This window comes from Lygodium microphyllum, chromosome 6 (assembly GCF_053477565.2).
Source record: "Lygodium microphyllum isolate KBCC chromosome 6, Lygodium_microphyllum_v1.1.10, whole genome shotgun sequence".
Lineage (NCBI taxonomy): Eukaryota > Viridiplantae > Streptophyta > Polypodiopsida > Schizaeales > Lygodiaceae > Lygodium > Lygodium microphyllum.
Genome location: NC_141140.1, coordinates 30,193,351 through 30,207,249, shown reverse-complemented (window position 1 = coordinate 30,207,249; position 13,899 = coordinate 30,193,351). Strand labels below are relative to the sequence as shown.

The 13,899-nt window shown below is 41.7% G+C and overlaps 1 protein-coding gene across 1 annotated transcript; it reads left to right on the top strand.

Moving 5' to 3' along the window:
• The first annotated feature begins 681 nt into the window (after positions 1–681).
• Positions 682–3,830, top strand: LOC148034426 (peroxidase A2-like). The gene is made up of 2 exons (XM_087680516.1): positions 682–1,246; positions 3,002–3,830. The coding sequence occupies exons 1-2, from the start codon at positions 779–781 to the stop codon at positions 3,584–3,586; spliced, it is 1,053 nt and encodes a 350-aa protein (XP_087536642.1). The 5' UTR covers positions 682–778; the 3' UTR covers positions 3,587–3,830.
• Positions 3,831–13,899: the final 10,069 nt, after the last annotated feature.

The following is a 13,899-nucleotide window of genomic DNA, read 5'->3' as shown; positions in this document are numbered from 1 at the left end:
CTTTGTAAGGAAAAGTTTCCTCCACATGGAATGACCCTAGTATTCGGAAAGATACAGGTTTTCTGGCATATGAAATGACCCTAGTAGTCGATCAGATACACGAGCAAGTTGGTATATTACTAACTCAATACTGGACGTAACGGATGATGTGAACGAGAAAAGATACCTCACGTTTAACATTCGGTGTGAGTCACCTTCTGAGCAGGTTGAAATTTGGTCAAAGGCGCCGTGTTTATTGAATAAAGTGCTGGCATATTACGACCACCTGATTATCAAGTGTCAAATCTACCAAAGTAACGGCTGATCCATAGTCCAGGCATAGTTGTCGTCGGATGTGGCTCCAATTGGGAAACGGGACGGTTTAGAACTCTAATATCTTACACGTGCTGTTCAATGTTGTGGACTCCGTTTCGCGACAATCATAGGCAAACTTTTTGACAAAGGCCATACACACGTAAAAGCCTCATAATCGACCAGCCCGCTATGCATTAATATAAGAGGCGAGTTCTGGACTCTTCCGATGTGGACCGTCGATCAATTGCGTTCCCCAACAATCTGCGACCAAGCTCGTTCAACGACTGAACCAACGAGTGCATGCACGAGAGAAACTATAAAGGTGGCAACCGAGCTTCCAGCAACAGTCCTACAAGTACTCTGAGACACTGCGTGTGTGCGGAGAGAGAGAGAGAGAGAGAGAGAGAGATCAGATCAGACGGTCGTGACTCGTCTCTCAGTAAGAGAGATAGTGCTGCTTCTGGCTGTTTATACGATTGCAAGCATGGGCTCTTTCAGTGCTGTGAGGTTCCTTTGTCATGATCATTACCCGGCAGTGCAGCTGCGGCTAATGTGTTCGGCTGCGGTACTATGCCTCGTCCTTGTTCTCGGTACCTCCGGTCCGCACATGATTAAACAGGCCTCAGGCCAGCTCACGTCGAGTTTCTATGCGACGTCGTGCCCGGACTTGGAGAGCGTGGTGCAGTCGGCAGTGCAGACGGCGGTGAGCGCGGACACGCGCATGGCGGCATCCCTGCTGAGGCTGCACTTCCACGACTGCTTCGTGCAGGGCTGCGACGCATCGGTGCTGCTGGACGGGGCCTCGGGAGAGCAGTTCGCGCTCCTCAACAACAACTCCTTGCGAGGCTTCGACGTAGTGGACAACATCAAAGCGGCGGTGGAAAGCTCGTGCGCGGCCACGGTGTCGTGCGCCGACATCCTGGCACTGGCAGCGCGCGACTCTGTTGTCCTGGTAACGCGCGGCCACTATTCACGACCGATTCTTGAAGCTTGTTTTTAAATATAAATGAATTAGGAGCGTTATTACATTGTAACCTCATAGGAAACCCTGTCTTGATGATCCAGCTTTCTATTAGAGCGGTGTCAAGTACATTTTCAACACCAGAGCATTGGTCAAGGAAACCAGTTTTCAGAGCTGATAGATACTTCTCTTAGATTTTACAGGGTCCTTTGGTCGTATTAAGATTAGATTTGAAAGTTTGAAAATGACCTTATCAAGAGTCCAAAGCCTTCTTTCAATCACTTCATGTGCTTGACATTACACCTAGATCGCATTGTGGACATTGCATTAGAGAGTGTTGGAATCACACCATGTAAGGACATGTGCGATTTCTTATTCTTTTGGGGGGGGGGGGGGGGGGCACAGTGGGAAGCATGCACATATGTGATGGGGGTATTTCTTTCATAGAGACTACCCCCATGTCAAACATAGACTCATGGGGTTAAGAGCCCAAGGTAACAGCATGGAGTACAAGGGTTTGTAGGGTTATTTTCATCACATGCTTGCACTAATCAAAGCTATGAACACCACATATTCTTGTATGTGTAGCAAGGGAAAGAATCATATCTCATGAAAGAGGTTGTGAGACTTGTATCAAGGTCTACCATGGCTGCACCATTCAACAACCTTCATGCATTTGTAATAACATCAACCTTCATTTTATATCGGCATTTTCAACAAGGATCAATTAATCATAGGACTATTGACAATATGTGCTTATATGACCCATTGCAAAAGGGCGAGACTGTGTCCCTCTTGCATACTGTCTCGTCAGGAGAAATCATGATTCGTATTTGCAGAATTGAGACCCAATGGGTGAGATTAGTGCCCCCTTGCATACTATCTTGATGTCGTACTTGCGACAGTGCAAAGATATAAATTTCATGCTATATATCAATGAAAGAATATTATTTAACACGTACCTATACATCAAAGACAAAAGCTAAATATGCTAGGGAAAATATTTACTAGACATTGCAGTTTTCACTTGTTTAACAACTTGAACATGGAGATTCAACCACTTAAGACCTGAGACCACTCTCAAATTCTAGCATCAAGTATGCTAAATGTAAAGTAGACTCTTATGTTGAATAAAAGGAACCCTTTTATATGCTCAAGAGAGCATTTTTGCAACAGTGGGTCATAGAAAATGACAATTGACTAAGCCTCTACATGTTGGAATTACTAGAGTACACTCCGAATTCGCAATTCAAGAACACTTTTTGAGATAGCCTTTTTTACTCCATATAAAATCTATATAGCAAAATTGGTTGCTTGAAAGCCTTGCCCTAGGATGATAAAACGCTAGATAATCAGGAATAGAGAACATTTTTAGGAAGAAAGGCTGAGGCGAAAAGAACACGCCACATAGAGTTCACGTTCTTTCCGAATTCCCATAGAGTATAATGAGAGTTGGGGTGTGGCACGGAGCTTAATGTAAGAGGGACCGAGCACTTTTTCTTGTGGGTTGTTAGCTTAGCCGGTTTGAGTGTGGGTTGAGTGTGACAAGTGCATGAGGTCAAATCGTAGCGGAAATGTAAACAACATATGAAACAAATATGTTCGTGTCAAAACGAAAAAAAAGTATTGTGATATTAATTAGCGACAAGAATATGACTTTGAGAGGATGTGTTCTAAAAACTTTAAGAACGAAGGATGTGTGACGACAGCATCTTAGTGATGCTGTGTTGGAAATGCCAAAAGCAGGCGGGCGGACCATCCTGGACGGTTCTGCTGGGGCGAAGGGACAGCGCCACCGCAGCGAGCCAAAACGCGGTGGTGGCAGCTCTACCGGCGGCAAATAACACGCTCTCCACAATCATCAGCAAGTTTGCTGCAGTGGGCCTGAGCGAGCAGGACGTTGCGGCGCTGTCGGGGGGCCACACCTTCGGGCGCGCCCGCTGCACCACCTTCTCGGGCCGCCTCTACAACTTCAGCGGCACAGGTCAGCCCGACCCCACCCTGGACTCCACCTACCTCCAATCACTGCAGGCCACGTGTCCGCAGGGCGGGGACCCTGACGTGGTGGCCCCGCTGGACCCGGTGACCCAGAACGCCTTCGACAACCAGTACTACCTGAACCTGCAGGGAAACCAGGGGCTGCTGCAGTCGGACCAGGAGCTGCTGTCCACCTCCGGCCAGGCCACCATCCAGAGCTACGTCAACAGCTTCGCCTCCGACCAGTCCGCCTTCTTCACCAGCTTTATGGCCTCCATGGTCAACATGGGCAACATCAATCCCCTCACCGGCTCGGAGGGGCAGATTCGCCTCAACTGCGGCCAGCCCAATTAATCCAGCTATGCTGCATTTTCTGGCACGCTCTCTATTTGGCAGATCCTTCCCTTGCAACATTAATGTACGTCTATCATCCTTCAAACGTACTGCCCAGGTAGATGGATTCCAAGGTCCGATTAGCCCCGCAAGCTCTCGCTAAACACCACTTATCCAAATCCTAGGTGAAGCAAAACTCTGCGCTGCCCATTTCCCAGAGAACACATTATTGTATCTTGACAAATATGAAAATGATAGCACCACGTTTCTGGCACTAGTTTATTGTTTGAGCACCCTATGTCGATTTGATAATGCATAAGACTTCTCGTGAGTGGTACCGTGTGCTTGATCGGGAAATTATGTATCGACGTTCACGCGTACATGGTCGTCTCTCGAGTCTAGTTTATATTCCTATGCTCAAAGATAACTCGTGCAAAAATAGAATATTTATTTTCGGTGCATAACCTAGAGTCAAACCAAGCTAAGAAAGTTCTAGGACGCTCGCTTTCCACACCTTGCGTTGTTCTATGGGCAAATAGGAGCTTGTAGAACAAACAAACAAAGAAAGAAGAAAGTAACTTAGAATCAACAATGTTGAAATGTAGAGAGAGAATATATGTAGAAAAGCGCTAGAGAGAGAAGAGACACCATATACACTCCCATAGATTATATTGTATTGATCATAATTTACATATATATAAGTGAGACCTAGTCTAGATAGGGTGAGCTATATATAGCTCCAACACCCCTACTCAAACAAAGGTCTCTAGCCTGGATGAAAAAACCCTTGGGGAGCACAAGAAAAAAAACCCAAGCTCCTCTATACAAATGTACAAACATGATATCAAGAAGGATGATTGTGTGTATATAAAGTGAATTCGTGTATGCGAAGTAAAACTGAATATGTATATACAAAGATGACCAAGAGGTCTAAGGTGGATGTGCATATATGAAGTGTATGGTGCCTACAAGGAGTATGTACAAAAGGGCACTACAATGTCATAGTAGATTAATTCCCAAATATTGAAGTTGGGACATCTCTAAGTTCTCAGCCGTACTAGAGTGAAGCGTTGTCGTGATGCTGCGGGTCTATCACTGCGAACCTGAGGGCGGAGTTTTTCATGACTAAGAATTTGAACGCATTAGTTAGCGTCATTAGGAATTTGTTTATCATTGTGGGTGTCTTTTTGTTTGTATGGCACACGTACACATGTAGATAGAGTAGGTAGAATTTTTCTAAATGCATCTATAATTTTTGTGTGAAGCATTGATTGATTGATTGCATCTCGGGGGGTTCACTATATATATATTCTCTATATAACGTGCGTTCATGGCCTATTTATGAATACCCTAATCTATGAATTTTTCTTGAATAAAACACAACCCTTTTCTATTCAATCTGTAAGTAACCTATTTATATGACACCCTTGTGTATGTAAAAAATGTATAAAAATGCTATTTAAAAAACCCCTTATTTTGAACTCATGTTATATATACATATATTCATGAGTGACCCCCCCGAGGATTGCATCCTCGAGTAAGTTGGTCATAAATATATGTGTGTATCACGTGGGTTCAAAGTAATGCATTTTCAAAATACCAGTTTTATATATTTGTTACACACAGAGAAGGGTTTAATATAAGGGGGTTATTTATAGATTGAATAGACAAGGGTTATGTTTTATTCACGATTTATTTATTTTTGGATGGAAGCTTTAAAGTTGTATTAAAATATATAAAAAAGGTTTACAGCTGTTTAAGGGAGTGTTGCTTCAAAACAGGGAAGCTACCTTGACTTGAGAGTACATAATAACAACATTACAAAAATATATAGTCCATAATAGGTCTGAACTTAAGCATCAGATGTCAAGATGTTTATCCTAAGATCTATTATTCAGCCTTCTTCTTGATGTCCAGCAGTGTGGCTGCTACATCCACAGTGGAAAATGCTTTCCCTAGTCCCTCCTTCATATTGTCTTCATGTTGCTTGAGAATTATTCCTGCATCTTTCTCAACCTGAAAACAAAGATCAGATTTAAAACCATGGATAGGATCCAAATCAGTATTTTCAAACGTTTCCTTGTTTTTGCTTATCCATATGTTTCACATGTAATAACTTCTAATCCAATTCCATATTGGGGGAGGGAGTCCATATATTTCCCCCAGTAATAACTCCTTCCAAGTGAGTTTAGTGGGGTGAGACTTGATGACTAGGACTTGCATGAAACACCAAATGTTAGAATTTTTAGGACAGTTAAGGAATATGTGAGGGATTGATTCTACCTGTTGGCCACACCTTAGGCAAAGTCCATTCCCTAGACCAACTTTGAGTGCTCTCTCATTAGTCCAAAGGATTTTGAGAGTAATGAGCCACATTAGACAAGACATCTTTGGTTGTATTGAGGGAGCCCAAATGTTACCGAACTTGTAATTCCACTGTACTATTGACCAATTAATATGCCATCTATTATTTAGTTTAAAACAAAGAGGAGCATTGCTTTCTAATAGGTCTAGAAGGGGTAGAAGAGGTTTGGCCCCCATAAAACAAATTCCCTTGTAATTGAAGTGGTGATTAAGATTAATCATTGCAGACATATTAGGTCCCCACAAGAGTACCCTTTCAGTTATCAATTCTAGTTCCTATCTTTTTAATTTGAATTTATGTTTTAGTTATGTTCCAGTCATCCACCTTTTAAGGGCTGAATCCCAAATGTCCCTCCAACTTCTAATGCCTTTCTTGAAGAGCTTGTGGGCTAAGTTAATCTGATTATCTGGAATGGCTCCCTGAAAGAAGCTAAACCAGATGAAGTCTTTGGAACTCCAGGGTAGGGTGAGGTTGGGATGGGAAGAGGGGATTAACAGACTCTTGTACTTGAACCAAGCCTCTCAGAGACCTTTTGCCAAAGGAGAGCAATCTTTAGCTTTTAATTTGACTGGACAAATAGTTATTGTTAGTGGGTCTAAGCCTTTCCTTTTTGGACAACCCTCTACATGAAACTTGCTAGTGGCTGCCTTAAGCAAAGTTATCCAATCTTCTTCTTTTCTTAAGATGCTTCTTGCAATCCATTTGGCTACAAGTTTGTCAGCTAGAATACTATGATTGGGAAGACCTAGACCACCTAATTTCTTAGGTGTAGTGCAAACAGCCCAAGATACTTTAGATACTTTAAACTTTTCCCCATCCCCACTCCACAAAAAATTTCTCCCTAGTTACTCTAGTTGCTTCATTCCTGACTTAGATGGTTTCCAGCAAGCCAAGAAGTAGATTGTGGTTGGAATTAGTATGTGTTTCAGAACCAAACATCTTCCTACCATATTGAGCTGCAGACCCTTCCATTTTTCAAATTCTCCCCTAATTTTTTCCAAAATCCAATCCCACCTTTGTTTCATTGAGATCCCAAAGCCCATGGATATGCCTAGAAGTTTGAATACTTTACATGTTTCAATCTGATGCCACGGTGGATTCCGTGAGGTTTTGCGGTGGATTTCGTAAAATTTTATTACCGGGGCTCATACACAAGGTGGATTCCTTGTGCGAAAAGTCGATGGGGACGCCTATCCTTTTCGGGCGCTTTGTTAATTTAATGTGTAAGTGGGTGATTCCATAGCGGGTGATTCTGCAAAATACATATTTAATTTAATAAACGTTTATGAGTTTTGAGTGCGCACTCGTAATAAATTCAGGTTAGGATTGATTTCTAACCAAATTATTTTTGTAGTTGAAGACTGCTAGGTATTCACTTTTGTCGGTTTAATTGTATTATTTTTCTAACAATTGTGAATGCTTCAGTTGATGTGTAGAGCAAGCAGCGGTGGTAGTGGGAAGCATTAGAGGATAGCGTGTATTCAAATTAGCATCAATTTTTTATGGGCGCATATCTTAGCCATGGCGCCTATATTTTGTTGCGCTTATTTATTAAAGCGCTTGATACTTATTTATTATTTTTGTGTGCACATGGGCGCACGATTTAAATACTTGTATTGGACATTGTATTTGGGTACCACCTGACTTCTTGGGCACCCAATAGCTTTAATTCTTTAGTGGCACAAAAGCTAAAGCATGCTATTTTGTAAATTGGGCTATTTCTTGAACTTGAAGATGAATACTATATAAAATACATGCTTTGTGGAGCGCTCACACAGGACATGGGGGGAGATTGCACCCAATTGGTCTCTTGTTCATGTCGTGCAAGCTTTCTTCATTGGTTTTTGTATAAAAAGTAGAGTTATTTTGTTCTTGGGGACTTTCCGACGCTCACTACGCGCGCATACGGCGTCCCATCTGTGCACCACAATCTCCTTACACCCTGCAGCCAGGAGCCAACCAGGGCAAGGACTGATAGGTGTTTTAATTCCTGTTTTGTTTGGATTGATAACAGAACTAGAAGCCTTGCAAAAGGTTTGCAAGCAATTCCAAAAGGCTACTAATGAAACTAGATCATTATTTACCGTGCTGTTTGTATCATCAGCAAACTGGTTGAGTACCATGTCTTTGTTGTTAGGGAGTTTAATCCCTTTAATGTTTCCTTTATCAATCTCTGCTTGAATGAGCCAACCCAGTGAATCAGCTGCAATGGCAAACAAAAGGGGAGCAAGAGGGCAACCCTTCTTGATGGATCTTCTCAAAGGAAAGGAATTAGTCATCTCCCCATTAATGGCAATTCTTGTGGAGGCATTACCAAAAGGAGTACTAATATACTTGATGAACTTTCTACCCCGCCCCATATCATGGAGGGATTGGAGGATAAAACCCCATTCTAACCTATCATAAGATTTGTCAAAATCAATCTTGAAGAACACAAAGTCTTGGTTGGATTTTTGGGCATGTTCAATGCCTTCCCACAAGGCAATTATTGATTCTAGGATATATCTCTCTTTAATGAGCCCTTTTTGTTCTTTTCTTAACCAGTTATCTAGATGATCAAATAGCCTTCTAGCTATGGCTTTGGCAAAAACCTTATATACTGATGTGAGACATGTGATGGGTCTCCAATTGGCTAGGAGATCTTTTTCATCTCCCTTATGGATTAGTTTGACTACTCATTCATTGATTATGTGGGCTCCAAATTTTAGGGACTCTCTCCATACCATGAGAAGGGGGTGAATAAGAGAATCTTTGAATTCTTTGAAGAATTCATTCGAAAGGCCATCAAGCCCTAGACTTTTTCCTGATGCTAGAGACTCAATGGTGTCACTGTTCTCAATAGTTGATAGATCCCCATCCAGAATCTTAGCCAAGCTTGGAGGGACAACCTTATTCCTAACCATTGCTATCTTAGGCTTGGCAGTTGTCTCTTCTTGTGAACTCTTTCTAGAGGAGCTAAACATTTTGGAGAAAAATTCCTTAGCTATAAGGAGATTCTCTCCATTGTTTTGGCCATGTGTGCCATCTTCCCTTCTCAACAATGGGATGGAGTCTCTATCCTTTTTCTTTTTAAGGACTTGGAACATGTCTCTGGTGGGTTTGTCTGCTTTGCTAGCCCACCATTGCCTAGTGAAGAGTTGTATGTCCATAGCTTCTTTTTCTTCAGCAGATCTAAGTTCTTGTTTGATTCTGACTAGGTCAGGCTATAATTGGGTCTCCCCAGCCTCTATCCTGATCTCCAAAGATTTATACACTCAGTATTGTCTAGCTCTATGATCCCTAGTATGATGTACTTTTTTATTTTTGACTTCCCTAAAAAATTATTGAGTGTCTTTCATGGCTTTAGCCCATGAATGAGCTGGGGAGACTATTTTGTCAGAAGGCCATTGTCCAGATTCCTTTGATAGTGTTCATGACTATTTTGTTTTGAAATAGTTTGGGGTCGGTATGAAACCAACTAGCTTTTATTATTTGGGATGAGTTAGAGAGGACTAGGTGAATAGGCTTATGGTCAGACATGACTATGTTATCAAGAGCTTTAGCTTTGAGATTAACAAAAGAGGCCAACAGACCTGCAGATATGTAAAATCTATCAATTCTAGCCTTTCGGAGATAAACTCCACTTTGATTGTTACTCCATGTGAATCCTAGTTGCTCTCACTGACATCAGTTAGCCGATGATAGGCTTTAGTTACCAGCCACTTACTCTTTTCAGTTCCTGCAATACATGTTCCTTTTCCCAAATATATGTCTTTTGTTGATTCAACCATATTGAAGTCCCCTGCAATGATAATGCGGCAATTGATGACCTGAAATGAATCCCACAACTTGCCTCTTTCAGCAAAAGTATTAGGGGCATATACTGAGACAATAGCAAATTTATCCTGATTTTTAAAAAGGATTGCAACCCAGTTATTCTCAGTATCAATCGTAACCTTACTTATTTGATCCTTAACTTTAATGGAGACACTTATGCCTGCCCCCCCCCTCCTATAGGTGTGGTTTGTCATATACCATTCATACTCCTTAGACACTGTCTGTAGGCTTTTGAGTAGAGGAGGACTTGACACTTTTATTTCCTGTAGGAAAATAACATCAGGGCAAATGGCACTAACTTTAAGCCATTCCCTGAATGTAGTTTCCCTTTTGGGGTCAGTCAACCCCTTGATGTTATACGACACAATTTTAAGTTTATTCATTTATCATAACTATGTTTTTTTAATCTCCCTTTCTTCTGAGGACCCTTTGTTTGACCAAATGGGTTACTAGCACTTTGTCCTACACTTGAGTATCTCCTTTTGGATGTTTGTAGACTCCCTCCCTCTTTGGTTGGGCTCTTAGCAAGGATAGGACTGAGAGGAAGTTCTCCTCCCATTGGAAGTTCCTCTTCCTCTGCCTGAGTAAATTCTACATCTTCATTCTGTTCATTGAGGTCAATGTTTAAGTTTTCTGTATGTTTATAGTTTTCATTTGTTTGGTTTGCTTGCCCTTTGTTTTCAGCCTAAGTTTCTTCAACTATGACATCATCAGAGTCTGACTCTACTGGAGTAGACCCTCTTTTTTTACTAGTTTCCAACTTTTCACTATTCCCTGCTAGTACATCCTCTAAGTTCATGAGAAGGGGAGAGTATCTGTTATTTTAGGTGTTTTTGCCCTTGCTATTATTGTTTTGTTTCTGGGTTGACTGAATCTTGCTTTTTCCCTTCCTATTACCGATTGGAACCCATCATCTTGTGGGTTATTGGTTTTTGGAGGGGAGTTCTCCTTGTTGGTTTCTGGGCTCTCTTTAGATTTCCATTCAGGGCAATTTCGAATGAAGTGTCCCATTTTGAGACACTTGAAGCAAGCATTTGGAAGATTCTTGTAAAGGACAGGTTGGTCCTTCACAAAGTTGCCCTCTGAATCAGTAATCAGCAATGAATCTATTAGGGTTTTGCTAAGGTCAATCTCTATGAGTAGTTGAGGATGCCACCGCGGGTTAATATCCGTGTATGGCCTTTGTCCTAACAGTCTACCTAGGGGAGCAGCTAGGGTTTTCAGGAAGGGATATAGGTTTAACGGAAGGTTTGGGAATTCAACCCAAATCGGAACACAAGTCAGTTTAGGACCAAAGGGGTCGAACTTAGGAGTCCATTTGAAGAGGGACAATGGTGAGCTCCGTAGCATCCATTGTCCATGGCTTAATAGGGTTAGGGCTACTTTCTCACTCTCAAAGAGGAAAAAAAAATAGTTGTTTGGGAGGTATTGAATAACCAGGGGTTTCCCACCTAGTGGTTCCCAATTCAGCTTGACCCAGTTTTTGAAAAACTCCATGGGGGGGCGTGCCCCATGACATAGACCAATAAGTACTCTAGATTGATAGGACATTGTGTAATTCTTCAACTCCAAAGCAGGGACTGAGAAACAAATTTTTTTACCTGGCTTTCCTGTTGAATTTTTTGGCTACCCAAATTCCGGGGGCGCTTTGGGGGGAGTGATGGTGTCTTACAGACCTTTTTGAGCTCCTGCTTGAGTCTGATGTTTGCCTCGTTGAGAAAAACCCTGCTACCCTCTAGGAGTTGAAATGTTATCAGCTCCTTCAGCTTCTTGAAGGCTCTCCCTTTGGTTTGCGGGGCTTCTACTATCAAATCCTACTAGTTGTTTTGTAGAAGCTCCCAAGTGGACGACTCCATTCCCAAAGAACAGTCCGTCTCCACCTCCTCCTAAATATTGGCTTTCGTATTGCCCAATAGGTCCAAGATGCCCTTGGCTTGCATATTGAGCAAAGAGACCATTGAACAATGGATTACCCAGTATTTTACCGAAGGCTCTTTGTAGGGAGCCCGCCATGCCAGGATCATGATGAAACAGAGAAGGGGGTATCATCTGCATGATGGGAGGAGCTCATGGATCCGAGCCCGACTTGCACAAATAAGTAGGACTGCACACCTAGAAGACGTCGAGCTCGTTGATTGTGACCTTCATCCGTTGTGCAGCAACACAGACGGACATAGAAGGACAGATGCACAAACAGACAGACGCAGAAGGACAAACGCACAGATAGTCAAACACACAGATGGACGCACAGACAGTCAGATCGCTCTCTCTTGCTCTCTTTGCTTCGAGTCCCCTGCCACGCACAGACAGTCAGACGCACAGACAGACACACAGACAGTCAAATCGCTCTCTCTGCTTTGGCATCCACTTTTATGAAAATTTCATAGATAAAGATATTTATAAATAGGCCTTGAATATGCATGTGATGTAGAGGATATATATATATTAACTTCCCCAAGATTGCATTGCATAGATCAAATTTACATTTTTTTAAAATCATGGATGATTGTGTACAAAGTTCTATTCCAAAGCATAATTTTTGTTTGGGTACATTGCATAAAAATACAGGTTCATTTTAAAGACTCCAAGGACGTGAACTCCACAATGGAGTTGATGGAAGAAGATGTGTGGAAAATTATCAAGGAACTTGAATATAGAAGGGATGGTTTTTCTTTAGTGATTAAACAAGTATCATGCTAAGAAGTCATGAACATGGAAATAACAATATGAGCTAGTGTATCTCGTTCTATAGCCCATGAAAGTGTGGAGTGCATTACAAGAAATTGTCATGGAAAGTGGCATAGAATGTTTGGTGCCAGATAGGATTGTTGGTTCAATCATTGATGTTATAGAGGACTTGTTATTCATTGGTATCGAAAGGTGCTAAGCCATAAGCATCAACATATTCAAGTAGTAGCTATCATAACTATAAAGCACAGTTTATGTAGTAACAAGAACTTTGATCTTTTGAATAGATAGTCATTGGTTAGGATCATTTGATAGAAGAAGTCAAGGAAAATAATTTCAATCAAGAAGGAATCAACAAAGTGGTGATGGTTAGAAAAGTAAATTATCCAATGCAATAGAAAATTCTCAAACTGATGGTGGGTGGTATTATTAATTAAGGCAAAGGCTGAAGTGAGAAAGAATTATGACTCCAGTGGATGCATGACTGGAAGCATCGACATCCATTCACTCTCTTTTGCATGGAGTAGAAAGAAAATGACCTTATCATTATGGATAAGTGGGTAGATGTTGCTGTTGTTGTGGTTGAAGATGAGGGCATCAAAGATGATGAATAGAGATGGTGGATCAAGGCAGGTAGGTGATAACGGTATTCATGGCATATTCTACAAATAAGGGTAGGCGTATTGAAACAATGTTGCCTGAAATTCGCACAGGGGTTTGTGAAGTCGCTCACCACAGGGACACTTGGCAAGGTGGGAGCAAAAGAATAAGAAGAGTACTCAAGTCAAGAAAAATACATGGAGTGAAAGAGTAGTTAGGATTCTTATTCAAATGATTTCATAGACTTTTTGATTGCTACACACAAGGGATCGAATAAAAGAAGGCCAATGAATTAGATCACAAGAGAATTTCCAGTTTGGTCACAAGAGAGCTTTGTGTTTCATGGATATGCATGAAAAGAGAAGAGAATTAAAAGTGTATTTGGCAATGTTGATATGGTACTTTAAGGTTCAAAGGTTGAGAAAGGCCTCTTCTACTTTGCATGCCTCTCAACATTACTTCTGGTTATCTTCTTTATGTTAGCTATATATGGCGCCCCAAGTCCTATATATAGTTTGTCTATATATAGCGTCCCATGTCCCCTCTATATATTCCTATCATGTGTGTTCAGTTGACACGCTTCTGGGGTTCCACTTCCAGTCTCTCATATCTTTCTTCTCTCCTCTCTTCCTTTCGTCTCTCGTCTTCCTCGCAATTTCTAACATGGTATCAAAGCACACAAATACGCCTCTCCATCAAGGGCATGTTCGATGCCTGCTTGTGCGGGCTGTGGGGCTCCTTCCCCTCCATCTTCATGGCCTCTCGCCTCCCGTCAACAATTTTGTGCAGAACCGGGGGACTCCGTAAGGTTTCCATTACCATCTTGGTTTCCAATTCTCATTCGGGGTTCTTTCTCCCTCCTGCA

Coding starts and splice junctions, on each gene's coding strand:
- LOC148034426 (XM_087680516.1), top strand. CDS start 779: ATGGGCTCTTTCAGTGCTGTGAGGTTCCTTTGTCATGATCATTACCCG. Junction 1,247..3,001: donor CGCGCGACTCTGTTGTCCTG/GTAACGCGCGGC, acceptor TGCCAAAAGCAG/GCGGGCGGACCATCCTGGAC.